Here is a 25,277-nt window from a genome sequence, read left to right as displayed (position 1 = left end):
CAAGACAACAACACCGGTATCCAGTGGACCTTCACTAAACAGCTAGAAGACCTGGACTTTGCAGATGACATTAGTCTCCTATCTCATCGGCAGCAGCATGCACAAACCAAACTGAGCAAACTAGCAGAGGAAGCAGAAAAGACCGGCTTAAAGATCAACAAAAAGAAGACCGAAGTGATGAAATTCAACAACAAGCAAGAACTTCCAATTCAACTTCAAGGCGAGAACATCCTAGAAACAGACCGCTTTCACATATCTGGGGAGCATCGTCAGCAAGGATGGTGGAGCGGACGAAGACATCAGAAGCCGCATAAACAAGGCCAGGCATGCTTTCAACAGTCTGCGCCCCATCTGGAACTCCCGAGCATTATCCCTTCGCAACAAGACCCGCATATTTAACACCAATGTGAAGACAGTCCTACTGTATGGCTCTGAAACTTGGAGAGTGACAAACACCATCAACAACAAGCTCCAGACCTTCACCAACCGATGCCTTCGCCATATTTTGAGAATAAGATGGCCTGAGAGGATCTCAAACAGCAGCTGTGGGAAAGAACTAACCAGAATGCCACTAGTCAAGACATCAAAAAGCGCAAGTGGGGCTGGATAGGACACACCCTGCGCAAACCGGCTGACACCATTGCCAGGCAGGCACTTGACTGGAACCCGCAGGGGAAGAGAAAAGTTGGAAGGCCAAAACAGACTTGGAGAAGATCAGTAGAGAGCGAGGCAAAGGCTGCCGGAACCACATGGGCCCAACTGAGGGGGGCTGCCCAAAACCGGGTTCGCTGGCGAGGTGTTGTTGCGGCCCTATGCTCCTTGAGGAGTAACAAGGAATGATGATGATGATGATGATGATTTTTTGTTTCTGATCCTTTTACACACACACATGAATGCAGTGATCTATTTATAAGCATGATACAGGTCTGGTCCCATTTCAACCAGGCCATTTAATGGCTGCCATCTCTTGTTTCTAAACAACTACAAGCAAAAGCACTATAAGGATGTCATAGTCTGGTCCCTCTTCCACAACAGGTGGCCTATAAGGACTGATGCAGGTACCTTACAGTTTTAAATGGCACCTTCCAACTATTATTAAAACTGTTAAGACAAGCAACAGTACTGATTGTGAAAGGTACAGCCATGTACTACTGTCAATCATGTAGCAATCTTTTGGGGATTTATTTTAAAACAACCATTTAGCTTTTAGTTTTATTTTATTAAAGACATAAATTCAGTTTCTTGTAATGGAATCTTTGAAGCACAAAAACCAGCATGGCAAGGAAGCAACAATGTACAAATGATTATGTCAATCACAATATAAAATGATGCATTAAGAACCTGAAGCCCGCAGAACTAAGCTACAACATTTGCGAAAAACCAGTTGTGAACTTTTTCATGGAAGAAATATCTTAACGAGCACAACCTTGATGCATTACAAAGGGATTAGGAGTAGAGGGATACAAGTTAAAATGCTGCTAAATATCTTTATTAAGGGAGCTTTATGATATCTCCTCCCCAATTTGTATTTTTGTACGCTTCTTTATTTGTACGCTCTACCTACAAGAATAGTTTTGTTTCAAATGGCAAAAATTTTTAACAATTATAATAAATAATAAATGCAAAACTCATAAGGAGCATGCTCTTAGTGCTTAAGAACAAGTTATGGGCAACATATGAGGGTTGGAAGAACCAGCAAACAACACATGAATGATGGAAGGATAAAGAACAGCACTGACGAAAAAAAAGCGTAACTGAGGATCCAAGTAACAAGGACTGAGATCGAGTATCGCCATTTTGCAAAAGGAAGACGAGGAGCTATGAGTGAAAATGAGAGGAAGAGGGTGATAAGTTTTGTGCAAGGAAGCATTTTATTTTTGTTCTGTAATTATTGCTAAAATATCAACCACAAATGAAGATATAAAAAACAAGAATCAGTCTGCAACTCCCCTGATTTGTACTAAAGCAATTTTTGCTCATAGGTCTATGAGCTGTTAATGATTCAACAAGTACAGCAGCTTCAGAACAAAATTTATAGATCATATCTTTGCTTCCTGAGAAGAAATAATTTAACTGTTATTCTGACCATTCACTTCCTTATCTTCTCTACCATTTCTCACAAGTACTCTCTTGCTCAGAATATTTCCTCTTTTGGCACTACTGTTATAACAGAGTCTTTAGACTTTTATGGTATATCCAACAACTCCCATTCTCAACATCACCATTTTCTCAGTGCATATATGCTCGTTGGGTGCCTAAAAATACCAGCATGAATTCTTTAGTCAAACCCTTTCATTGGACGACGTTTTATCCTTTTATATGGCTATGAAATAGACAATGCTGTAATGTTTGGTGCAGCCCCTGCTCTTCCAAAGAACCACGTATCCTTATGAGTTTAAGTTGGAAATTTGAGATTTTGCAAATTGTATATTTTTAAAATGTACAGGTTTTGACCTTTCTTTTGATGCTAAAATTGAATGAGTTATAAAGGTCTGAAGTGCGCAAGTCTGATGGCACAAAGTTGAACCTAATCACATTTCTGGGCCTCTACCCTGAAACTGCTTTGTGCGACTTTGACTCATTTTGTGGTGGCGAGTCATATATTTCCTCACAAGACAAAAGCCATTTTTCTTTATGCGATCTCACAACCAAGCATTTTCTGTTGCTGTCAATATATGTACGCTACAGGCTAGCTAACACTCATACACATCACTATGCAGACTACAAGAAGACTATTACTGTATCATCTCTGAAGAAGTGATTTGAATTCTGCCAATGATTCTGTCAGATTTTTCAGCAGTTCATTTTTCTGCCTCTGTATTTCCAGACTTTGTCGCTGCAGCTCCAAACTCTCCTGATGCATTTCTTTCAGCTCTTCCAAACGACGATTATTTTCAGCACGTGTTCTTTTTTCGTACATCTTGAACCACTGAGGCATAGAAACTGTTTGTCGAGCAGGTGTGACCTGACTGCTGCCAAGCCGACCATTCTCATCCACAAACAGACCAGTTGGAGCTGAGGTTGTCTGCACTACCTGACCATCATCAGCCACAACCAGCTGAGTTTGCGGCAAGCACAAGCTCTTCCCTAATGCCTGCAGACCACTCAAAGGTCCCAGTGGACCCAGTGGTCGTTTTGTCTTAGCCTTAACAGTTTCACCATTGAAATTTTTGCCAATGACAATCTCTGATTCCTGGTCAGACTCTTTTCCTTTCTTGCCTGCAGGTCCATTAGAATCTGACAAAGTTCTCTTTCTGTTCAAATCCTCAAGGTCAGAGTCCCCAAAATCAGCTTCTCCGTTATCATCATTCCGTGATGTACATGGCTGTTGGTTGTTGGTGAATGCGATGTTTTGGGCCCTTATCTCATTTTCACAAGTAATGGTTCCTTTTGGTGGTTTGTTGGCTGGCTCTTGTTCAAGAATCATTTTTTCCATTTTCATAATTTCTTTCATGAGTGGATAGTACTGCCAGGTATGAGCCCGCCCACCGGTAGTAGTCCTTCTGTAACTGCAACAAATACACTAAATTGACATATTTTGTTTTCTACAACATCCAATTCATTTTTTGATAAAAATGAGATAATTTGTATAATGTTTATTAACACCAAGTCTTCAATAACATCAACTAAAATTCCATCCTTAAAATGTACACATGCTACAAGGTGTCTCCTTTGCCATTGATTCATTGGTTTAAGTTAAGGAATAAAGAAAATTACCCACAATTTATTACAACAGGAAAAATCAAAAGCAAAAACTTTTTTATTGCTGTAGGGTAGAGCTTTAATATCTTTACTGCAATGTGCTGTACATCAAAACTGCAGAAGCATCGTCAAGCACAAAACAATTACCTGTCCCGCAGACTACGGAACTTTGCACTGCATTCAGCCCACGAGAAGTTTCCATAGCCTTTCGCAACAAGTTCTTCTGTCACACGCTGCCAAACATTCATTTTCCTCTGGCCAAACTTGTGAAACTCAGGTAAGTACTTTTTATACAGTTGAATCAGCTCCACAATTTCCTCGTGATTCCAATATTTCAGCCGTGAAGGATCCACTGCTGCTGGGATACAAAAAAGCTGTCATTTTCTTTTACAATAAAGAATGTGTTGACAAGTATGTACATTTTAAACATACTCATTTATATGTAAAATAACTCATTTAGGATTTAAGGTGTAAAGCATCTGTCACGTGTGTATGACAGATCAGGCTACTTAAAACACATCTCCCATGATGCATTAAATGAAAGTGGCTTACAGCACAAAGCATTGTGTTCACCTGTTTCATTGGTACCGTCAGAGGAAGCCCCTGGTGTCTTGTTGTTTTGTTGATTGCTTGAAATCAGCTGCACTGGTTCAGATGGTGGGGCAGTTGTGGTGGAAATGTGGGTGTTGTGAAGACCTCGGGCTGCAGGCACAGGCAGTTTGTTAATGTGAGGGTTGTCTGGGGCATGCATAAAGCCTGGATTTGGATAGACTGGCATTGGCATCATGGGAATGTCTGGCCTGCCGGTGGGAATGGCTGCCATCATGTCAAGTGGATACCACAAAGAGGTCACCGTTAGGGTGAGAGTGATGCTAATACTGGAAGGTGTGCCGACTCAGAACTGAATATTAAAAAAAAAATTAAAAAATTAAAAAAGCACCAGTCCATACAGTATCTTCTCATTGCACTTTTTACTTTGATAAGCCATTCTTCCACATCATTTGAATCCAACAGAAATTTGCACTGTTACTGACAGATCACTTATTTTACTCTGTAAAATAAAGTGCATTCCTTGATTTATTATTTACCACTGTCTGTTGTATATCTAAGTTTTGTTGGATACATGAAAATAATTACATCAAGCTGAAATGGATGAGCTAAAACTGGGATACATAGTCCTTCAGTGCAGGTCATATATAGGCTGCATCAAATGATATGTGATTTTTGTATAGCCTGCATAGTGTTTTATATTCTTCCAAGAGTTGCAAACTTGACTAAGTCATGAACATATTACACATTATCTGTTTTGTTAAATAGCATAGTAAACACCAGATGTTTACTTGTTTTCTTAACAAAAAGTAACTTTAGTGAGAGATGGCTACAATTTTTTAAATGTAGCTGTCATAACGATGAAGATTCCTACTGATTAAAAGCTACTTAAAAACTGTCTGTATAAAGCTGATGATGCTAAGTGGATTTAAAAAAAAATCTAAAACGGGAAATCATCTACATGAACGTCTGCTACATATTTACGGTATCTTTTGCCTCGTGCATCACTTGACTGCCAGTCAGTCAAAAAATCAGTCAATACTAGTTAAATGATTACTGCAACAATGCTTCTTAGATGGGCTCGCCTATAACTGTAAACAACACCTGTTTAAAAGGGGGAGTAATCAGAACTAGGGCTGTGTACTGGAGTTAAAACATACACTCATAGCCTCATACACACAAGATGAACTCAGACACTCAACACACTGACTGAACAACAGACTGAACTCACTCTATGCCGCTGAGCTACGTACTAATGATTAGCTTGTCATATTACTATTTATCGATATACAAATGTTGAAGACAACACTGGTAGAAAAAATCTATTCAGAAACATGCTTAAAATAATATAATTGAAAATGGTTCTTGATTAGCATAAATGCATTAAATTGTCTTTTTCTTTTCATCACTGATTCTTAGTTTTGATGCTGAACAATGAATTATCATGTTCAAGATGGCGACCTCGTGAATGATGAACTCGCACCAAGTGTCGCCTTGCTAAATCTTACCTCTCTTTATGAGAGAAATGCATTGACGAAAACGCTGTTGAATATTAATAAAGCTCAAGAAGAGCATCATAAAGTTTTCCCATTTTTAGTTTATCTGTATGCGCCACTAAAACTTACCACAGGAGTGTTCAATAGCGACACAAAAATCTGCCGGCGCGAATATGCAAATGAGTTCATCGCGTGCCCCTCGGCGAAAATGAGCTCAGCTGCGGGTCTTTGTTGGGTCTTCGGCGCTGACAGACCCACCGACCTGCGACGCCACGAAGCTAACCTAACATTGGGGGCTAGTGTAGGATAATTAAAACTTGTGGAATCTAGTCTTTCATATTTAATTTCAGAATTACGAAGAATACGTTTATGAAGAACATGCCCCCCTGTACGTCATTTAAACGTATCGACTGCGCGAGTCTCCGTTGAAACGTAAGACAGGAGGAGTGAGGATAAACATTGTAAACATGAGAGGATCAGCGACTGCATAAAGAGATATCAGGGTATACTGTACGCTTATGAAATGTTGAACTCGTCTTGTTTATGGGAGCTAAAGTCCTTTAGTGATTTACCACCCCATTTGCGTTAACTCCATCCATCAACAAATAATGTCTTTTGCAATGCATATGCTATAATGCTACGCTGATCGTTGAAAACTTTACTACACAATTTCATATGAGGGTGTTAGGGGTGGTTGGATCTTTTTGATCACTGTAATTAAAAAGTTCTTACCTGTAGGTTTCACTGTTACGAGTTAATTGTTATTGTTTGTTCGTATGTTTTGTGAGAATTCATATAGGGGATTGGTTATAGACAATACAGTTTCACATAAGTAACTAAACAGGAACAGATACAAATCCACAACCTGCTTCAATTTTCTGTATAGTTTCATTACATTTACCAACACTATACCATTTATATTACTCGTATAAGATTTTAAAGTTCATTAAGTAAATTGAGATTTATGTTTTAAGCTTTAATGGAAGTTTCTTGTTTAGGTTTTTCTCCTGTCTGGCACTTAAGCACATCTTCCACACAACTGTAGGTTAGTGGGTCTTAAGGCATCATGTGGTATTCACACCAATGTTTTATGGTCGCAGTTTTATTGGAAAATGTAACGAGATTGGAATAAAATGCAGCTTGGGATAAGTGCCTGAACATGGTGATATGGCTGGATGATATTACAAGCCAACAAGAAGTTGGCAAACAGTAGTTTTGCATGGGCATGTAATGTCTGAAGGATAAACAATTTAGCATCATCATCTCTTGATCCAGTATGCAAATGACATTTAGAATCAGAGCTTTAATGATTTTCTCCTGTAATTTGATGACAAATGATGTTAAGGCCACAGGTTTATAGTCGTTAAGATGCTGAACTACAACAGTAGATGATTGAGAAAGAATCCAGACAGCACTGAAACAGGGTTGGAAAATACCTCATAGTTGATTTGCACAGAAATGTGAAGTTCTGCCACAAATACCATTAGGATATTGAGCCTTATTTATCTTCACTCACTTAAACAGCTCTGCTACTTGTTCCTTATTACAATTCTCTGGAAAGGATTGAGACAATTGAGCACTTCTTCAATTTCCATTGTCGAACAGATTAAAGAAAAGATGAAAAGCATTTGGCAGGGCCATACTATGTTTAAAGAGATCTTAAAAGTGTAGTGGTGTGTTGAGAAATTCAGTTTTGCATTTGGCTTTTAAGAGTATGCCTTGATGGCAAGTTGTGTTTTGGAAATCTTCAGTGATGGTGATGTTCATATTGGGAAAAATTAACTTCTAGTCCATTTCATGCTACTTATGGTTAATTTCTTCCATATTTCAGTTGTGTTGGCACCCAAAGCCATAAATCTTCATCCTTGTGACTGTTTTAAACTTTCCAGTCTGCACAGAGCATAAAATTTGCAGGAAAAAAAAAGTTGTTATAGGACTTGTGTGTTGCAAAATTTATTTCAAATGATCCAGTGTTTCGTCACATCTGGTACCTGTTGTTTGGGCAGCTGACAGGGCCCACCACTCCTGCCTCTTTTGACTGATAATGACAATGACCAACTTTATTTGTCCCAGTGAGCAATTTGAACATGGGAAGGTGCTTTAGCCACAAAAGTAGAAGTTAGAAATAAAAGTTCTTTGCAAGGTGCAACGTTAAAAAGATGTCAATAGTGAAAAATATGAGCAAATGAAAAAGTTACGGGTAAGTGACCATCATATATATATAAACTTACATCAAGGATATTCATGAGGCAACTACAACATTACACATAAACACACCACTGACAATTCCTCTGAGGTGTATGTATGTATTAGTATCACCTCCTTTTTCAGTGCGTGGTGATGTTTGTAGGAGTATACCTGAGGAAAAAAAAAATGGGGGGGGGGAGGTATTCACACAGATCCAGAGAAATATTACATTGTACTGAACTTTACCATATCATTAGAAAAAAAAAAAAGTTTGACCCCACTAATATTTAAGTGGTATTTTCTTGTGTTTTGATGATAGCCCTGCCCAGAACCAATAAGGTATGTTACACTACACATGTGCACACACAGAGCTGAAGACAAGCTAAAAGTTCACTTAATAAAAAAAGTTTCAAAAATGTTTTCTTTTTTGTTCATGGGTTTTATTCGGTAAGTGTAAAAGCAAAACTCATGAAAATATTTTGTACAGTCTATGCAGGAGTTTGGTCCAACCACTGGTGTATGTTTGGAAGGTGTGGCTTCAACGTCTGGTTGCGGAACACATAATCATATTTGCACCATCACTTAAGAACATACATATGTCTTGTCTTTCCTTTGGCTCAAGACAATATGCACACAACTGATAGTAAACATATATTAAGCATTATGAAAGAGATGGTGAAAATGACAGCATAATTTATACGCAGAAAAAAAGAGGCATCTAATATCCTGGGGCTGACAGACTCTTGTCCATAAACTTTCTCTTGGCAAAGCACAGCCACCACTGAAACAGGGAAAGTAAATCAACTGACTATCTGGAGAAACACACAATGCATCAGTCAACAAGCCATTCACATTTCTTGCACAACTGTTTGGTGTTTACATAATGGATTTTATGAAGAGCTATGTTTGTGCAGGTTAGAAAATTTGAATGCACAAAATTTCCTTCTTTGAAAAGTTGTTGCCTTAAAAAAACAAAAAACAAACCTACAACAAAAGTTGTACTTATTTGTCAATAGGGGGTTAATAGGTACCACAATTTCCTCCAGAATATCAACTTGACAGCTCCCAACGAATTCTAATTCCCTAGTTAGTAACAAAGCTGTCTTGAGAAAAAGGCAGACCTTATTATGCACTCATTTTATGTGATGATAAAGCCTCTGATCATAATAATGAGCAAAATAAAAACTTATTATAAAATACTCTTTGGCTAGTACCTTGCTGGGTTTATCTGTCTGTGGGTCGAAGACTTTGTCCAGTAGCCTCGTGCCAGTCTCCTGTCGTAGTTGCTGAAGGTAAGCACGCATTGCTTCTGTATGCCAGATATAGCAAAGGACATGATCATGCACCAGACAATATCACCACCTTACATAAAAAACAGAATACTATCCCACACTAAACAAACAAATTTTGATTACACTTCTTTAAGATTGTACAGGTTGGTGTAACATGCTTTCATGAACAGCTGTACTCAGTATGCAATCATAAAAAAGAGAACTCTCTTCCCCTGACTTTAGTCTTTTACTGTTTTGTGCTTTAGAAACCTTGAAGTCACAAAATATATTTGCTTTACCTTCATCATTCCTGTTAGCGGGTTTGGTGTACATGGCATTCAAGGGGAAGCCACTCTCACCAGGAATAGGAAAATTGGAAATTCCTAGAGTGTACATTTCCTTTTCTCCCTGGTTTCTTGAAGAGCACTAAAATATAAACACACCACCAAAGGAATTGTTTTCTTTATTAAGTATGCAACAGTTAAGCACAATCTCTCAGGGGTCCACATAAAAAAAAAATAGTTCCTTGTGCTTGCTAAACTGCACTAAAATGTCTTCAGTTACAATCGCTTCTATTGTTTTATACTGTGAAAAATCAGATTTAGGTAACAAACGCTGTCATCTCAAGGAAAATGACAGGAAATCTCCCCAAAGAACAACTCTTTGTAAATAACCTTCTCTATGTAGGCTTTAGAATTTCTTTTCCTATTTCCAAATCATGCAAAGTACAGGAAGAATACATTGCCATAGTGACATAACACATAAAAAAGGAAGTGACAAGCAAAATGCACTGATATAAAATAGATGTAAGGAGAATGATGACAACATGATGGAGATGCACAAAAGAAAGTATACCTGTGTACCAAAGCAGAGAAACTGAGGGATTCAAGACAAGAACTCAAGTAACAGACAAACAAAATAAGTATCTTCGAAAGAACACCTAATATAGACTTTACCTTCTGTAGTTTTTTCAAACATTCACTGATGTACAAAGTGATATAAATCAGAGTTCTGTCTGCTTCACTCTGTAATTAAAATTAAGGAAAAAAGAAGCACAAAATATGATAAGTCAATAAGTTTTAAAGAAAAATCATGCAGAGAATGACAACCGATATTAAACTCTCTGTACAGAATACTGTAATCATTGCTACAAGCTGAACTCTATAGTTATTGTCAATGTCCAGCAACAAACATTGAACAAAACTGCAAATATTTCAACAAACTCCTCCAGAAGACGAATGTGCGATTCTGCGTAAGAGAGAGTGTATACAAGCTTCTACGAGTATTGTGTTTTATTATATGATACAGATTTATACACAAAATCCTTAGCAAATATAGTCTTACCTTGATCTCATAACTGCGAAAGAAAATATTGGCTTTGAAGTAGTAAATTGCTTCATCAATAATATCATCAGCATCTGAACCTGCACAGAAATGTCATATTCAATGTTGCAAAAAATGCTGCAGGTAAATATAAATATATCATAAAGGAAACAAGTACTGATGAGGACCTTGCATTTTGTTGCATCATGAACTGAAGTAATGGAGAATAGTCTTTATTTATTATGATTCAAGCTCATAGATAATAAGCAGGTTATACCACTCAGACAGCAGTTAACTAACAAAAATACAAAACAGTCCCACATAATAACACACATATATACATATACAGTACATTTCAAAAAGCTCTTGATAAAAGCCATGAAAACAAAAGTACCCTAAAAGTTCATTGGACAGTCTATATCTCTAAAGAAAACAAGCAGTTTTTAGGAAAACGGCCCTCTTTAAAATATGTTTCGGCAATGGCTCATCTGACCTTAAAAACAGTAAAAGACATAAGCAGATTCAAGATGGGTATCTCAGTCTTCAAATGCACTGGCTGTATTTTTCTTCAGCTGTTTTTTTAAAATCTAAAATACCTTATTTCTGTAACTTATAGGCCAATAGTTTGTAAGAGCAGAAAAGCCCACAAATATTTATCTTTTCTATGCTCATGAATATGACTTTCTGGAAAAATATGATAGTTTTTTTTTTCCTGACCTGTTCTTGGTGCAGGTCCCTTGTATGACGTCTTGAGAGGCAAGAGTGCCATGTTGCCAATAAGCTGGGGTGGACTGGTGAACTGGGAGTGGTAGGCCTGCAATTTGAAAGCATGTAAATAACCAGTAGGTGGAGAAAGTGGATGGCATTACTTTTGGTGGACATACATGCATGCAAGTGGACACACATCCACCTTAATCAGTGCCCAGTTCAAGTAGCACTAACAGAAAGGACATCTGCGCATGTGTGTGCAAATTACATTATCTAGATTTTCTTATGATTTACGAGAACTAGATTGTGTTAGGTAATATACGAAAACGTGGTGGGAAATAATGAAGTAACATAATAAACTGCTTCATATGGTGCTGCAGATTGTGCTGTAAGGAGGTATATCTCGCACCCCACCCCATCTTGCACACACACACCACCACTCCCCTCCCCCGTCCGCTTACTGAGTGTACAGGGAACCACGCCTACTGGAACACAACTAGTTTTAACTTAAAATACTATGCTAAGTCTAAGAATGAAAATGAACTTGACACAAAATTAACCTTGTTTCGTTAAACGATTCCCTTTCCAAAAGCCAGTGTCTAGGAAACAATAAGGAAATTGCTCATTAAAGGAAATGCAATTTGCCCGATGCATTCTCAGGGCGATGGCACACTAAGGAACAACAATTAGGCTGACATAACTAAGACTGTGAAGTTAATTGAACGAGAATGTGTAAGTCAAAAAGCTACAAGCAAATAAGATTTTTCATTGATTCGAGAATGAACTCGTGTAAAAGTTGTTAAAACTTACAGGCATCTTGTCTAGTTCTTGTAGCAAGGCTCTACCTTCGGGTTACACTTCCGCCGCAACCTTCCTTCCTTGTGTCACCTATATCGTTACAAACATTTAGACCTTAAATTTCATTTAGTCTGATTATTGAAAATTTATAGTGATATTTATTAAAGTCATGTATAATATTTTGAAAAGGTCTTTTTTTCTTATCATTGTAAAATTTATAGATTGACACCATAAGGGGCTCCAAAGAAGTGTAGTAGTTGTCGTTCCTGATAGTTGGATTTTCATCAACATGTGCATCTGTGATTCGAACACGAACTTATATCCTGTCCTTGATTCGAACTAGTGTACATTCGGAGAAATCATGCCTCGTTATGCTCAGCTTGTGATGGGCCCTGCGGGGTGTGGAAAGGTAAAGTGTTAGAATAGTGTTACAAGGATATCTTAATAGCGATTTAATGTGTAATTACCACGGACTTATATATTTGTATAGGTTCGTCTTCCTGTACAGTTGACGTTGTGATGAGAAATTCAGTCGCAGCAAACCTTTGCCCTAGAGTAAATCATTATGTTAATATACTTGTTGCATATAATTTGCCGTTATACTTTTGATCACACTTTAAGAAATGGCTCACTTTAGACTGCAGTTGTGTAAATTTGCTTAACTGCAATGATAATATTGATATCACTGCCAGCCGATCATTAAAACAAAATTAATTTGTTCTTTTATCATTGCAGTCCACCTACTGTAGCAATATTGTGAAACACTGTGAAGTACTGAAAAGATCTGTACAAGTGGTCAATCTTGACCCAGCTGCAGAGCATTTTGACTACCCAGTTTATGCAGGTAACTACCCATTCCACCCCTTTGAAACCACGTTTTTAGTTACTTTCTAGTCGCATGAGTATATATATACTTATGTACGGGAGTTGTGTAAACGTGGAATCATCTTTTGTGAGGATGCTTTACTAGCTGGTTTGCTGCCTTTTTACAAAATGCAGGGGTCATGCAGCCATTGGAGAAAGTGGTTACACTAGTGGTTAGACTGTTAGAGCAACAATGTCCAAACTTAAAAGTCTCAGATTGACGAAGCTGTGCAATGATTATCCAACTTTGTAGAGGGTTGGGGAAGATAAAGATGTGTGTGAGAGAGAAGATGGACATGCCCTCACAAAAAAAAGAAGCTCCCAATCACAAAATCAAGATTTTTTTCTACCCATAGAATAATTGAGCCAACTGGGAGAAGTGTATTGATCCATATGGGTAAAAGATTGTTTTATGGGTAGCCCTTTCTAATAAGAATACAGTACATAGCAGTTTGCGGCTCTATGCTTCTCAAGGAGTAACAAGGAATAAACTAAACTACTACATGGCAGTTTTATCACAAATCAGCACTCAAAATCAAAAGATGAAGAGTTATAATATAGAATTAGCTGGAGATCAGCTTTAGTATCATTACAGACCCCCCCCCCCTCCATTGGGCTTGCTTCCAGTGCTTGTAACACCAACACATGGGTTTCTGAATTAATAAACCTTTATGGATTAATAAAATTAATTAATATTTATGTTCTTCAAAAATATATTAACTTTAAACATTGTATTTTTTGTGTTTCATGTCTGTTTTCAATTCATGCTATCAGGGTTCCCAGGTCCTTGCAAGGTCCTTTTAAGTCCTTTTATATTGAATTTTCGCCGAAAGGCCTTTTAAGTCCTTTTATTTGCCATGCAGTCCTTTCAAATTCTCACACAGGTCCTTACATTTTCTCTGTGACCCTTTTAAGTCCTTTTATCGATAAAATATTACCACAAATTTATTTCCGGAGTCGACTTTGGCGCAAAATACCGACGATTTTTCGCCGCATGTTTGGTCTACACATCTGTACAACACTAGTTGCCCTTCCGTATTCGCAAAAAACACTCTTTTTTCAAAAGGTCTTTAGAAACTTACTCTTTCTTGAACTTTGATCTTCTAGTACTACTGTGCATAGCTCTATTTCTCTCTCTCTTCCCGTTAGAGTGTGTGTGCGAGAGAGAGACACGTGAACTGACTTTTGTATTATACCAAAGAATGGCTTTCAGGTTTTGCAATTATTATTACTTAGATTTCTAGAAAACTTGGAACATTAACGGTGTACGTTATCAGCGCGCTAAGGACACTTTTTAAGTTATCTAATCTAAATATGGCAGACAGGCATCAAAATTAACTCTTTGATTATTTATTACTAGAAATACATGTATTTGAGAACATAGAGAAGACCACAGATTCATAAATAATACATCTTTCCGACCACACAAGAGAAAAACTTAAGCATTGATGACTGTCACTTAGGTCCTTACGAATGCATGAAAGGTCCTTTTAAGGTCCTTTTTTGGCACCATCCCTGATCCCTGGGAACCCTGTGCTATGTATCTGAGATAGATGTTTCTTTCATTTTTGATTTTCACCTTGCAGATATCCGAGAACTAATTCAAATTGATGATGCAATGGAAGATGAAGACTTGCACTTTGGGCCCAATGGAGGACTTGTGTTTTGTATGGAGTGAGTGTATTCACTGTTGACCTATATATAGGTCATATAAATATGTATTTTTAATTCCTAAAATGTTATCCTGTGCACTGTGATAGCCTTTGCTAGTCACTGAGGTTAATTTTTTTTTTTTTGTAACTGAGTTAAAAGTTGACAATTGATGAGATACTCAATGGGTTTCCACTCAAAGACACCATATTTTGTAGTCAAATAATGTCTTAGTCTTTGAGACTTGAGATTACATTTTCAGTGTCATTACTGTGGTCACCAAGCTCTAATTATAGGCATCACGAATCTGAAGATTATATCAAACCAGGATACAGTTGCAAAAACTTGGATGAAATGGAGCCTGAGAGAAAATACAGAAACTAACAGTAACATAGTATCAACCTTCAGCATCATTCTTGTGAATCTGGTTATACTGGAGGAAACATTTGTACATATTTAAGAATATAGATAAAACCAATTTTTATTATGACTATGCTTTTTTCAAAGATATACAGGTTGAATGTTTAATTTTGCTGTCTGTAAATTTGAGAATGAAAACTCTTATGGGTTCTAAGATTTGGCCTGCTTATTATTAAAGCAGTTGAGTGCCTTTCTCTTCATCCTTGTCTGCTCAAACTGTGCATAGATGTCATGAATTAAGGTCAGTTTGGTTCTTGCTTAGTATGGAAACAAGGCAACCTTCAGAACTAGCCAGAGCTGTCTTTTAAATGTATAGGGATTATTTGTTAGGCTCAATACAATATTGCAGTCATAAAAAAAGAAGTATCAAGACCTTGAAATAGAAGTTAATATATTGTGATCTAGAACAATGGTGGTTTATCATGCCAGAGCACAGTCATGCAATGAACAGCTGGATTTGTAGACTGCTTATGAAGATGAGTATTTAATAAATCAAACAATCTAGCACTGTAAGTAATACAATCTAGCACTGTAGGTAATACAGTGTAGCACTGTAAATAATACATTGGTAACAAAGACTGTAACAAATATTTTCCTTTTCACCTGTCATTTAAGAGGAAATTTATATGGTGGTAGACTAGATAACAATTTGTAATGTTTCTGTATTCAGGTATCTGATGCAGAATCTTGACTGGCTTCATGAACAACTGGATGATGTTGAAGATGATTATATTCTTTTTGATCTTCCAGGTGAACATATTTTCTTTAAGTTTTTCATTTTAATTATCATAATGCGCAAGAAATAAATATATTTAAAAGAACTATAAAAATACATTTTAAAGGTCTTTTGCTATTGTAAATATCACATAATGATTTTTCAAAGATCAGTTTTTTGTTTTATAGGGCAGATAGAGCTGTACACTCACATCCCTGTTATGAGGCAGTTGGTTGATTCTCTTCAAAACTGGAACTTTCGCGTGTGTGGTGTCTTCCTGCTTGATGCACAGTTTCTTATTGAGCCCTCAAAGTTTGTATCTGGAATTCTGACAGCCCTGTCTGCCATGGTCAGCATGGAGATTCCTCATGTCAATGTTATGTCCAAGCTTGACCTCCTCAGCAAAAAGGACAGGAAGGGTCTGGAGAGGTGAAGACCAATTATATAAAATCATGATGATGTTATACCTTGCAATGTCGTAGCACAGAACAATATATTATTCACTGGAGCATTGCCAACTTGACAGTAAACATGAGTAGGATTGAATATAGTGCTAATCTATTGTAATAAGTACTAATACACATGGGTGCATGCAGACTAGCCAATGACTATCCCCTGATGTTTAGTCAGTTTGCTATAGCAGAGTGCAATACATAGTAATTTTTCTGTTGCCTGTTATCAGTTGATGTTTAGATACACAATGTCTGCAATACCGAAAGTCTTCCAAAATGATAAAAGCCTAATGAGATATTGTGCATTTTATGCCTTTTGGAGATGCAGGAAAAAATCTGACAGTCTTGCTAAAACAAGGGTTGAAAATTGCAAAAAATGTATCTTTAAGATATACATGTAAAATTGATTTCATTATTTTATTGATTAAGGAAGGAAGACCATATTTGACTGTCATTTACAGATACCTAGAACCAGATGTGAAAAGTCTGCTCACAGAAGAGTTTGATGACAAAAAATTTGGCCATCGTTTCAAAGCATTAAATACAGCAATGGCATCAATGGTGTGTATTACGATTCTGATAAAGTTGTGGGATTCATTGTTCTTCAGTGTAGAAGGTCTAGTTTGGACGCAGCCTAGCATATATCAGTGTAGAGGTCGAGTTTAGACACATAAGCCTAACCCTAACCCTATAGTGTCAGTGATAGTGGTGTGCAAGAGCTGAACATGAAGACATGCTCATCTCTAACTTTCTTCTAATGTTTAAATTCCTAATCCTTTTTGTTTGGATAATTAGTTGTTAGATTCCCAGTCTTTGTGTAGTACTTTTTCCAGTCACTGCAATTATTTCTAAGAAAAGAGCTGTTGGCTACAGCTTAAAGATGTTTAGCAAGCCACTGTACTCAGTGTTTTGGCAGATGATTTTTTTTTCAACAGATAGACGACTATAGTCTGGTGACGTTCCTACCACTAGACCCAAATGATGAAGACAGCATCAATAATGCACTCATCCAGATAGATAATGCCATTCAGTATGGTGAAGATTTGGAGCCACGCGAATACAGGGTAAATTTTTAGCATCAAGTGTGATTGAGTCATAACAGTTTGTCATATTCACTGTCACTAGGTTTACTGTCAGTTAATAGTACCTTGCTGAATTCAATTTTTGCATTTTGCCAGCAGGCATGTAATAAAAGTGTTGATATCCTGTGTTGCACTAAGTTTACATTTCCATATATACATGCACACATGCTTGTGTACAGTCAAATACTTTGACCTGGGACAAATTGTAATAGCTATAACATAATAAGGCAGGGAGGGATTTTTAACTGTTAATTTTAATCTTTGTTGTAAAGGTTCTGACAATGAAATACTGCACTATAAAAAATACTTAGCAGACCCATTTAGAAAGTAAACTCAGTGGTAGTAATTGTCATCTAAGAAGCATATTTTCTTTTATTTTCACAGGAAGCTGATGATATCAGCGCAGACGATGACAGTGGAATGGACTAAGTGGGTGGGGGGGTTAAAGGTAAAGTTATTACAGTGACATTGTAGTTGCTGGGGAGTGAAGTGTTAAGGGACATTCTATCAGGGCTAGCATTTTGTGAAACTAGCTGAGGAAAGTACTCTTCATTACAAGAATATCAAAGCAGTGAGTTTGTGCAGGAAAAAATAGAAGAATAAGATAATGTTAATCAACAAGGAATGCCTTTGTCTTTCATTGTTTCTGTAATTACTGTCGACCAGACTGGTAAGCAAGACAGTCTGGCATAAATAGGTTGTAACCCTGACCAGATGAGGTACATCCTTTACCAGACTGGAAACTTGCATTGTGTATCATCATTACACATTGCAAACATTGTACACAATGCAAGATATTTCCAACAGCTATGCATGAGTTACAAATGAAATTTGGTGGGTGATGTGTCATAGAATGAACACAAGAATAACTGAAAATGTGTCAGAGAGAGAGAATGTGTGTATAGAAAGGGCTCCTGATGTTTGAGAATGCATTCAGAGAAATGTCATGCTCTTTACGCGATCTTGTAAAAAAAGTGTTTAAAGAATAAAATTCGTATGTGTACTTTTCTGCAATTTTTGTGCTTAACTGACAGCAGTATGATAAATATTCCAGATGAGTTGCTTATTGCCAGAAAAAAATGTGACATTGTATGCAAAATTAGTGAATGACAATTAGTGGAAAGCCATCTTTGTGCAATTTTGAGTTTAAAGCATTAATTAGTACTATAAATTGAACCTTTTGAATGTAGCATGGTTTTGCATTTAGTATAGTCTTTAACAATCTTTAACAGATCACAGGCATGGTGAAGAAAAAATCTTTTAAAGATGGCACCAAAAAGTCCAAAAGTTGAACTTGTGGAAGATGTGAACAAAATTGTTCTGAAAATACAAAAAATCACTCCAAATGGAACTATAAAATATATTATACACCAAACATCTGTTTTCAAAATATAGAATATTCTTTATTGTCTCAAAATTTATAGTGAGATACTCCTTTATAAAATAAATTGACATTAATCCCTTAAAAGAAATGCAGAACAAGCAAATAGGTCATGACCTGTCTTCTTCTTGTTCCTAATCACCCCCCGCTGGAGCATAGGGCCGCATATGACCTGTCTTACTGATCCTAAAACAGTCATGGGACCCAGTTCTACTGTTTGTGATCAGCGTGACCCAGACACCATCAGGTTAACCCATCAGTTACAAGGTACTCTCTAGCCTCTGTAAATTTAGGATATTCTACTAAACATGAGTCGTTGACATCAGCATTGCTTTTCATTTAACTGAAATCCAAGCATATCAGTTATTGGTAATTGTATTATTTTAGATTCAGATTTCTGAATGTTACAATTACATTCTATACATATATATGTGTGTTAATATCTAAAGTCTTTGTAATAATGATTAGAGCTAAAAGTTACAACAAATAACTTCAATAAGTCTATAATGTTGATATAAAATGCTGCATTGTATTCATAAGCAAACTTGTCAACATTTTGCAAATACTTATTTGTCACAAATTTAACAAAGACAAACTTTATCTAGCATTATCAGTATTTTTTTCAATTTGTTTTACAATCATCCCTATTTTTTGGCCTACCCAGTCAGTTAAATGGCATTTTTAAAAACTACATTTTTAAAAACTAAAGAAATTTTATTAGATGCATAAAAGAGTGTAGGGAATTCCATTGTTTATAAATAATCAGCATGAAGCCATCTGTTATTGGATTTGGTGCAACTGCAAAATCAAGCATCAATTATAAACATGATTAAAATAATAAGACAAGATATTGATAATATAAAATGCAGCACAGGAAAATACTACTGATGAACAAGAAATTAAATGTAGTTTGCCCGATATGTGCCAAAGGACTGCATGGGAAACGAGAAGCTATCTTAAGTGTCTATTGAGATCTTTCTGATTTCAAAACTATCTGTCACATATTCTCATCTAACAATGTGATTAATAGTTTTTCATAAAGTACTTGAACTGGTGCTCAAATTTTCACCAGTCTGAAATTGTGCACATTTTGGAACACTGTATGCATTCATAATCTGCAGCGGAGATTACATGTTTGTATCTCACCTACTCAGAGAATGCAGTGGATGTTACAAAGGATGGGCTTACAAGTTCGTGGTGGGCTTAAACCATGATAACAGCAACTAAGTGTTGTCTATAGCTCCACACACTTTTGTGGACAGCTTTCACACTTGTAATGAAAAGGTGTATTAGAGACATTGTTTCATGAGTCACTACATCCAAAACTATGGTATTACAATAGTAAAACAACATTATTCCTTTGGAATTCTCACATATTTAAATCCACGTGATAGAGATATCCTCAAAAGTAGTACCAAAGGTTTTCAATTGGCAAAGATATTTCACTGTTTTATTCTTGCCTGTTTCAAACTTTAAAAAAAATGGAGTCACCACTTTGATTTAGTACAATTGTCCATGAACTTTATCAGAAAGTTTCAAGCTGAAGCACACAAAACTTTTATGTGGCATTTAATGAGGGAAAGAAAATAGTGGATCAGGGCCTGCCTTTAGTCTTTATCATGTCCAGCCTAACTCTGGTGGGGGTATGAGTATGAATATGAATATCACTACTGCAACACTTCACAGAAATTGTTCATATTAACAGCTTTCAAGCTGATAGATTTCTCTTACATCTAAACAATCCATCCAGCTTGCTTTCTGCTGTTGTTATTGATGAACAAATGAAGAAAATGGTGAGATTTTCAATGTGATGGTATATCTCTAGACAAAGTTGTCAGGAATTCTTTACTCCTGGTGCTGAGATATAGCATTGATTGGTTTAACCTTTTTGCCCTTTCCACTGAGTGGTTTGTCACTGAGATATGGTAACCTTATGACCTTTGCTCTCAGCCCACATTTTGAGTAACTGATCTTGCTGTGAAAGCTGCTTCTCAAATTTTGAGACAAGAGATTTGAGATCCTTGATTGTGATGTCCTTCTCTTTCACCATTGTAGCTAACTTCTCTGCCCTCGCTGTTGCCTGGGCACAATTCTGACAGTCCCCCTGCATAAATGTATATATATTTTCAGTTATTAAATAATTACATTATCACCAGTTTTAAAATGTCACATAAAATTTGTTTGATCTGACACAGATGGGTTGAGAAATTACCACATTAAGAACTTTACAGAGGTGTACAAAATAATGCTGTTCATACTCTCTTCCGTAGGCAAAAGGCAGACCATACTACACCCCTCCTCCTTGAGCTTGTACTGATTAAAAGATTACCTCATTGTGCTACTGTTGTTTTCACCGACTTGCCTCAGAATGCCTGTTTTTTCTAAGAAACATACCTGTTTGTTTTTGGTGAGAACCTTAAGTTTTCCACGTAGCACATCACATTCCTCTTGAATTCTGGCCAGCTCTTTTGTCAGCTCCTCCAGCTGCTGCTGCCTTTCCCTGAATAATGATTACAGTGATAACAGTGAGCCACTCGTCTTCACACCACATGTAGGCACTTGATCAAGTCTGCCAGAACTTGTAATGATTACAACGAGAACAGCAGCCAGTCATCTTCATACCACATGTAGGTACTTCAATACTACAGGCACTCGATAGAACCTGTGAGAACGTGTATCATCACTACACATAAAGACATTTTATTCGCATCCACACCATGTGTGCCCAACTGTGCAGCACAAACTACAGTACATGTATTTGTCTATTAGTATTGTAGTCATTTGTGTCATCCAAGCAAATCACTGCCATCTGAGAATGTGAACAACAAACTTCTCCATATTTGGTCAGGGTACTGTCAATTCTGAGCTTTATTCAAGGTTGGAGTAACTTTATGTTAAAACGATTAACCACAAGCATCAGCTGATTTGAACCCAGATACAACATTAAGGCTATATAAACACTTGAGATTAACCATTCTTATACAAAATTTTGAGCCCAAGTAATGTTCAGGGTTATTGCCTAGGACAGCAGTTCTCAAACGGTGGGGCACGCCCCCCCCCCCCCCAGGGGGCGCGACGTGCTTACAAGGGAGGCGCGAAGGTGGTCCTTTTTTAAGTTTCTTACACCAGTATTAGTGAAATTAGTTTACATTGATGGCTAAGGGGGGCGCGCGGATGTACCTTTGGTCATCAGGGGGGCGTCACAAGTAAAAGGCTGAGAACCGCTGGCCTAGGAGGTTAATGTGAAAATTACATTTCAATAGCTACAGCACAATACACAAAATACTAACCATGAGTTGCCTTTAAGAGCATCTGCTATTTGCATCTTAAGACGAGACAACTTCTGATCCCTGTCAGCTATCTCCTTATCTTTCATGACTTCCATTGCTGTCATTTGATTTGTTAGCTGCAATCATAGATGACCACCTGGGCCTCCTCAATAAACAGTTACTTGCAGCAGCTGTCCATTCCTAGTTATCATAGCTTGTAAGCAAATGTCCAATAATCTAAGGTCAGAAAACTAACCGTTGTTTGTCTACTATTTCCACTGGCATATTAAAATTTGATTGAAGAGTACTGTTTGACTTTGGTGCTTGAGGGGAATAAAGAAGTAATAACTGGTGCACAGAGAATAAATAAGTAGTTATTGTTGTGCAGATGAAAACTGACAGTGGCTCCAAGGGCAATCACTTGGGAATGAACAGTACACCCTGTGCAAAGACATCTTTAAAGCAAGTACTTTGCTGACAATATGCTAATAATGGCTGATATGGAACTTGAGATAAAAATAACTGATGTTGGATTTTAACTGTAGTTATTAAAAAGACTTTAGTGCTGGAGATATACTTCATCACTATAGCACCAAACCCAGAAACACCTGCAGTTGCAGCATGACAAATACATGTATTACCACCTACATCACAGCGCAGCTTATCAAGATTTTCCTTTGCTGTTTTCTCCTGCGTTTCCAATTTGTTCTGCAGAGCAATTATCTCCTCCTGGGCATTCTGACGGGTCATGGAATGGCTGCATTGCTCCTCCTCCAATCTTTTTTTATAGTCAACTTCCTGACAACAAAAATTGGGCTATAATCTGAGTGGCCAAGAGTATCCTAGTTTCCTGCACAGGTAAAAGATTTATTTTAAGCATGTGCAAAGAGGCTGACTTCAAAATAACTGCATTACTAACCATGACATGCAATGCCATTCAGATTTCAGCCTGTTTGATGCTCTTTTTAAAAGTGGTTGTTAATTGTGCATTCAGCATTCCATATCCACAGTGTAATAGTAATTAAAATTTGATTGTCGGCATCAAGCTGTTAAAGTCCCTGAGTTCTCATCCTTGCAATCACCAGCTGGTGCTTGCTGGGTTTTTTTTCTGATGTGAGTGGGTGAGGAGGTGGGGCCCTGATAATAATGATAACATGAACACAATGTGACAGAAGACAAAAAACTTCTTTGACAAGGTCAGCATGAGTGTTAAGTATTCTAGTGCTCATGTTTAAAAGTAGTCCTGCTTCCACTGAAGATCTGCTTTACTGATGGTAAAACTGAAGAAAATTTACCAAAGTTTGCAAATCATGCTTTAGATTTTGTGCAACTTGTTTTTCGTCTGCCAGCTGCAAGGTCAGCATCTCCACCTCCTTTTGTAGTTGTGCTATCTTCTTCCTCAGCTCTCCCTCCATAGCCTTTTGACAGATATGGGAAGACTGAATATGTTTACGGTAAGTTTAATTTACACTCAATGAAAATCAGTTACAATTAACATACTTCTAACAGAGATGGGGTCCAAAAGTTGACTTCCAAAGACATAGACTTTGGCTATTCCTCCTTTTTCGTGTATTGTTTAGCTGACTGGCTCTTGCAGATATGGGAAGGGTGATGTTTGGCATCTTACCTGCTGCTAGACTCCAGACTGCTACAGAGATCAATTTTTTTTTTTGGGGGGGGGAGTGAATTGGAGTGGAAAATAAGCTAATGAAATAGCTCCAGCCACAAATAATTAGAATGTTTTGTCTTAGAGACCACACAAATGACAGAGTTATTAGTGCGCTAAACCTGTAGCTGACATTTTGATCAATTATAGTTTTAACCAAGTGCTCACCTTTGCTTAATTATTTCTTGTTAACTGACATGAAGCAAGCAGATAACAGCAACTGAGCTTACCCGTGCTTCCTTGATTTCAAGTTGACATGACTCATGAGACACAGAGACAGCAGGTGGAGAGGACAACTGTGCTGCCAGTTTTGCATCTTTTGGTGTTGCAGATGAAGGTGAAGGTGATGTATTTTGTCTGTCATTCTGTCCTGGTGGTGCAGTCTCTCTAGAGCTTGCCACAGTCAAGGCACTGCCTTGGATCCCAGCGTAATTGTCACCCAACTTTCCATCTTGATGTCTGAATGCTGAATTAGTTAATTTGGGCAGGTGCACTTTTTCATCACTAGTCGTTGTGTGCCGTACTGATCCCAGAGGTCTTGTTCTTTTCCCAACCCCACGAACTTGTGAAAGTGAACTCATTGTATCGGATTGGAATCATGCATTAAAGTCATTAATAGTAATTAGTCCCAGTCAAAAAAGATATAGTTTGCTGTTGTTTTATAAAACATGCCAAACTCTTCTGTGTCCCGATCCGACTTGTCATTTCACAGCTGACAACATTGCAGTCTCTGTTCTTACACCTTGATGACTATTTAAACAGTTGTGAATTGATTTGTATCATTATTATGCGAGAAAATTTTCTTAAGGAAACTGAAGAACTGAAAGAAGTTTAAAGCACTTTTGAAAAGGAACAAATATATTAACCTCCCCTATGTCAACAAAAGGGAAAATTGCGGCAAAGGCACAGCAGATAAGGAAGAGAACTAAAATTTTATCATCTAAAAGTATTTTAAAAATATGTGCTATTTATATATTGCTATTTTTTGAATACATGTATCTTAGTCTGTTTGGAATGTTTTCCTTCACATCTGTCCAGAATGTTCATAAAATGTACGACGTATACTCCCGTGCCAGTTTTCGCTGTTAACATTGGACGAATGGGATTTAGTGTTATTTGTTGACCTGAGCCTTGAAGACTACTGTATAATCATTTATAAAATAAAACGATTTAACATCCCTGTGTCAAAAGACTGAAATTTGATGGTACCTCTCAGTCGCTAAGACAGAGGCACGGCGTCTTGGTTTCTAGCCGCCATGTTGGCCGACTGAAGGGGAGACTATCAGCATGACACGAAGCAGACGATAGAAGACAACACTGACTGGAAAAAATATGAGCGTAATAAGAAGCGACTCAATTTCGCTTTCTCTCTCACACAAAACATCTAGGTATTCTAAAGTTGTTCGGGAATGCTTTTTTTTATAAAGGATCTTTGTTGCGTTGTGAGTCCAGACTAGACTGACAGTCAACGACGGGGCCAGGGTCACCACGATACATGTCGATCGTGTTTTGGGGATCTGACGAAGACTTCCAATCTATTTTTATATTTAGTTCTATCGGTCCACATAATTGAACAGTAAAGTAAGATCATTGTACAGTCTCTTTGTAGTCGGTCACATTTGAATTATTCTCTTATTTTTGCACAAAGACGAACGTCACGAGCCCACTTAATTATTAATTGTTTCTTACTTTACTTTTATAAAGATAGCATGTATATATTAAATTAAAATTAACCTCTTATACG

At 37.2% G+C, this 25,277-nt stretch overlaps 4 protein-coding genes and 1 long non-coding RNA gene across 7 annotated transcripts; 2 read left to right on the top strand and 3 right to left on the bottom strand.

Annotated features, from left to right (window-relative positions):
* Positions 1–1,198: 1,198 nt before the first annotated feature.
* On the bottom strand, positions 1,199–6,344 carry LOC112562135. Of its 3 annotated transcripts, none has more exons than XM_025235182.1 (4): positions 5,877–6,344; positions 4,276–4,603; positions 3,850–4,060; positions 1,199–3,509 (listed from the first exon to the last, which is right to left on the bottom strand). In XM_025235182.1, the coding sequence occupies exons 2-4, from the start codon at positions 4,526–4,528 to the stop codon at positions 2,744–2,746; spliced, it is 1,230 nt and encodes a 409-aa protein (XP_025090967.1). In that variant the 5' UTR covers positions 4,529–4,603; positions 5,877–6,344; the 3' UTR covers positions 1,199–2,743. The 3 variants fall into 3 exon arrangements, with proteins under 3 accessions (XP_025090967.1, XP_025090969.1, XP_025090968.1); XM_025235184.1 differs by having other exon boundaries at positions 3,850–4,057; positions 5,877–6,341; XM_025235183.1 differs by lacking the exon at positions 5,877–6,344 and adding an exon at positions 5,760–5,876.
* A 2,008-nt stretch (positions 6,345–8,352) lies between these two features.
* LOC112561927 (actin-related protein 2/3 complex subunit 3-like) lies at positions 8,353–12,195 on the bottom strand. The gene is made up of 7 exons (XM_025234791.1): positions 12,047–12,195; positions 11,246–11,342; positions 10,550–10,629; positions 10,162–10,230; positions 9,505–9,631; positions 9,149–9,243; positions 8,353–8,715 (listed from the first exon to the last, which is right to left on the bottom strand). Exons 1-7 carry the CDS (start codon positions 12,050–12,052, stop codon positions 8,653–8,655), a joined length of 537 nt encoding a protein of 178 aa, XP_025090576.1. The 5' UTR covers positions 12,053–12,195; the 3' UTR covers positions 8,353–8,652.
* A 79-nt stretch (positions 12,196–12,274) lies between these two features.
* Positions 12,275–18,225, top strand: LOC112561926 (GPN-loop GTPase 3-like). Its single transcript, XM_025234790.1, has 8 exons — positions 12,275–12,443; positions 12,770–12,878; positions 14,485–14,572; positions 15,639–15,718; positions 15,872–16,112; positions 16,597–16,696; positions 17,071–17,199; positions 17,602–18,225. Exons 1-8 carry the CDS (start codon positions 12,396–12,398, stop codon positions 17,644–17,646), a joined length of 840 nt encoding a protein of 279 aa, XP_025090575.1. The 5' UTR covers positions 12,275–12,395; the 3' UTR covers positions 17,647–18,225.
* A 373-nt stretch (positions 18,226–18,598) lies between these two features.
* LOC112561925 (putative ciliary rootlet coiled-coil protein 2) lies at positions 18,599–24,797 on the bottom strand. The gene is made up of 7 exons (XM_025234789.1): positions 24,743–24,797; positions 23,764–24,283; positions 23,163–23,285; positions 22,516–22,665; positions 21,889–22,004; positions 20,993–21,098; positions 18,599–20,702 (listed from the first exon to the last, which is right to left on the bottom strand). The coding sequence occupies exons 2-7, from the start codon at positions 24,112–24,114 to the stop codon at positions 20,511–20,513; spliced, it is 1,038 nt and encodes a 345-aa protein (XP_025090574.1). The 5' UTR covers positions 24,115–24,283; positions 24,743–24,797; the 3' UTR covers positions 18,599–20,510.
* On the top strand, positions 22,594–23,873 carry LOC112561928. The gene is made up of 3 exons (XR_003098746.1): positions 22,594–22,725; positions 23,271–23,321; positions 23,737–23,873. It is a non-coding gene; the product is annotated as an uncharacterized LOC112561928 (long non-coding RNA).
* Positions 24,798–25,277: the final 480 nt, after the last annotated feature.

The sequence above is a fragment of the Pomacea canaliculata genome, linkage group LG4 (assembly GCF_003073045.1).
Source record: "Pomacea canaliculata isolate SZHN2017 linkage group LG4, ASM307304v1, whole genome shotgun sequence".
Classification (NCBI taxonomy): domain Eukaryota; kingdom Metazoa; phylum Mollusca; class Gastropoda; order Architaenioglossa; family Ampullariidae; genus Pomacea; species Pomacea canaliculata.
Note: the sequence above shows the minus strand (reverse complement) of the source record. Positions and strands in the feature narration are given on the sequence as shown.

What these genes read in the sequence shown, in the direction of transcription:
- LOC112562135 (XM_025235182.1), bottom strand. Translation starts at nt 4,528, where the DNA reads ATGATGGCAGCCATTCCCACCGGCAGGCCAGACATTCCCATGATGCCA. An exon ending in TGACGGTACCAATGAAACAG is followed by an intron (nt 4,061 to 4,275) that starts GTGAACACAATG and finishes TTTGTATCCCAG; the next exon opens with CAGCAGTGGATCCTTCACGG. An exon ending in TTCCGTAGTCTGCGGGACAG is followed by an intron (nt 3,510 to 3,849) that starts GTAATTGTTTTG and finishes TATTTGTTGCAG; the next exon opens with TTACAGAAGGACTACTACCG.
- LOC112561927 (XM_025234791.1), bottom strand. An exon ending in GTTTGAAAAAACTACAGAAG is followed by an intron (nt 9,632 to 10,161) that starts GTAAAGTCTATA and finishes TTTATATTTTAG; the next exon opens with TGCTCTTCAAGAAACCAGGG. An exon ending in CGCTAACAGGAATGATGAAG is followed by an intron (nt 9,244 to 9,504) that starts GTAAAGCAAATA and finishes TCTGGCATACAG; the next exon opens with AAGCAATGCGTGCTTACCTT.
- LOC112561926 (XM_025234790.1), top strand. Translation starts at nt 12,396, where the DNA reads ATGCCTCGTTATGCTCAGCTTGTGATGGGCCCTGCGGGGTGTGGAAAG. An exon ending in GACAGGAAGGGTCTGGAGAG is followed by an intron (nt 16,113 to 16,596) that starts GTGAAGACCAAT and finishes TGTCATTTACAG; the next exon opens with ATACCTAGAACCAGATGTGA. An exon ending in TGGAGCCACGCGAATACAGG is followed by an intron (nt 17,200 to 17,601) that starts GTAAATTTTTAG and finishes TTATTTTCACAG; the next exon opens with GAAGCTGATGATATCAGCGC.
- LOC112561925 (XM_025234789.1), bottom strand. Translation starts at nt 24,114, where the DNA reads ATGAGTTCACTTTCACAAGTTCGTGGGGTTGGGAAAAGAACAAGACCT. An exon ending in TTGAAATCAAGGAAGCACGG is followed by an intron (nt 23,286 to 23,763) that starts GTAAGCTCAGTT and finishes ATCTGTCAAAAG; the next exon opens with GCTATGGAGGGAGAGCTGAG. An exon ending in TTCTCACCAAAAACAAACAG is followed by an intron (nt 20,703 to 20,992) that starts GTATGTTTCTTA and finishes ACATTTATGCAG; the next exon opens with GGGGACTGTCAGAATTGTGC.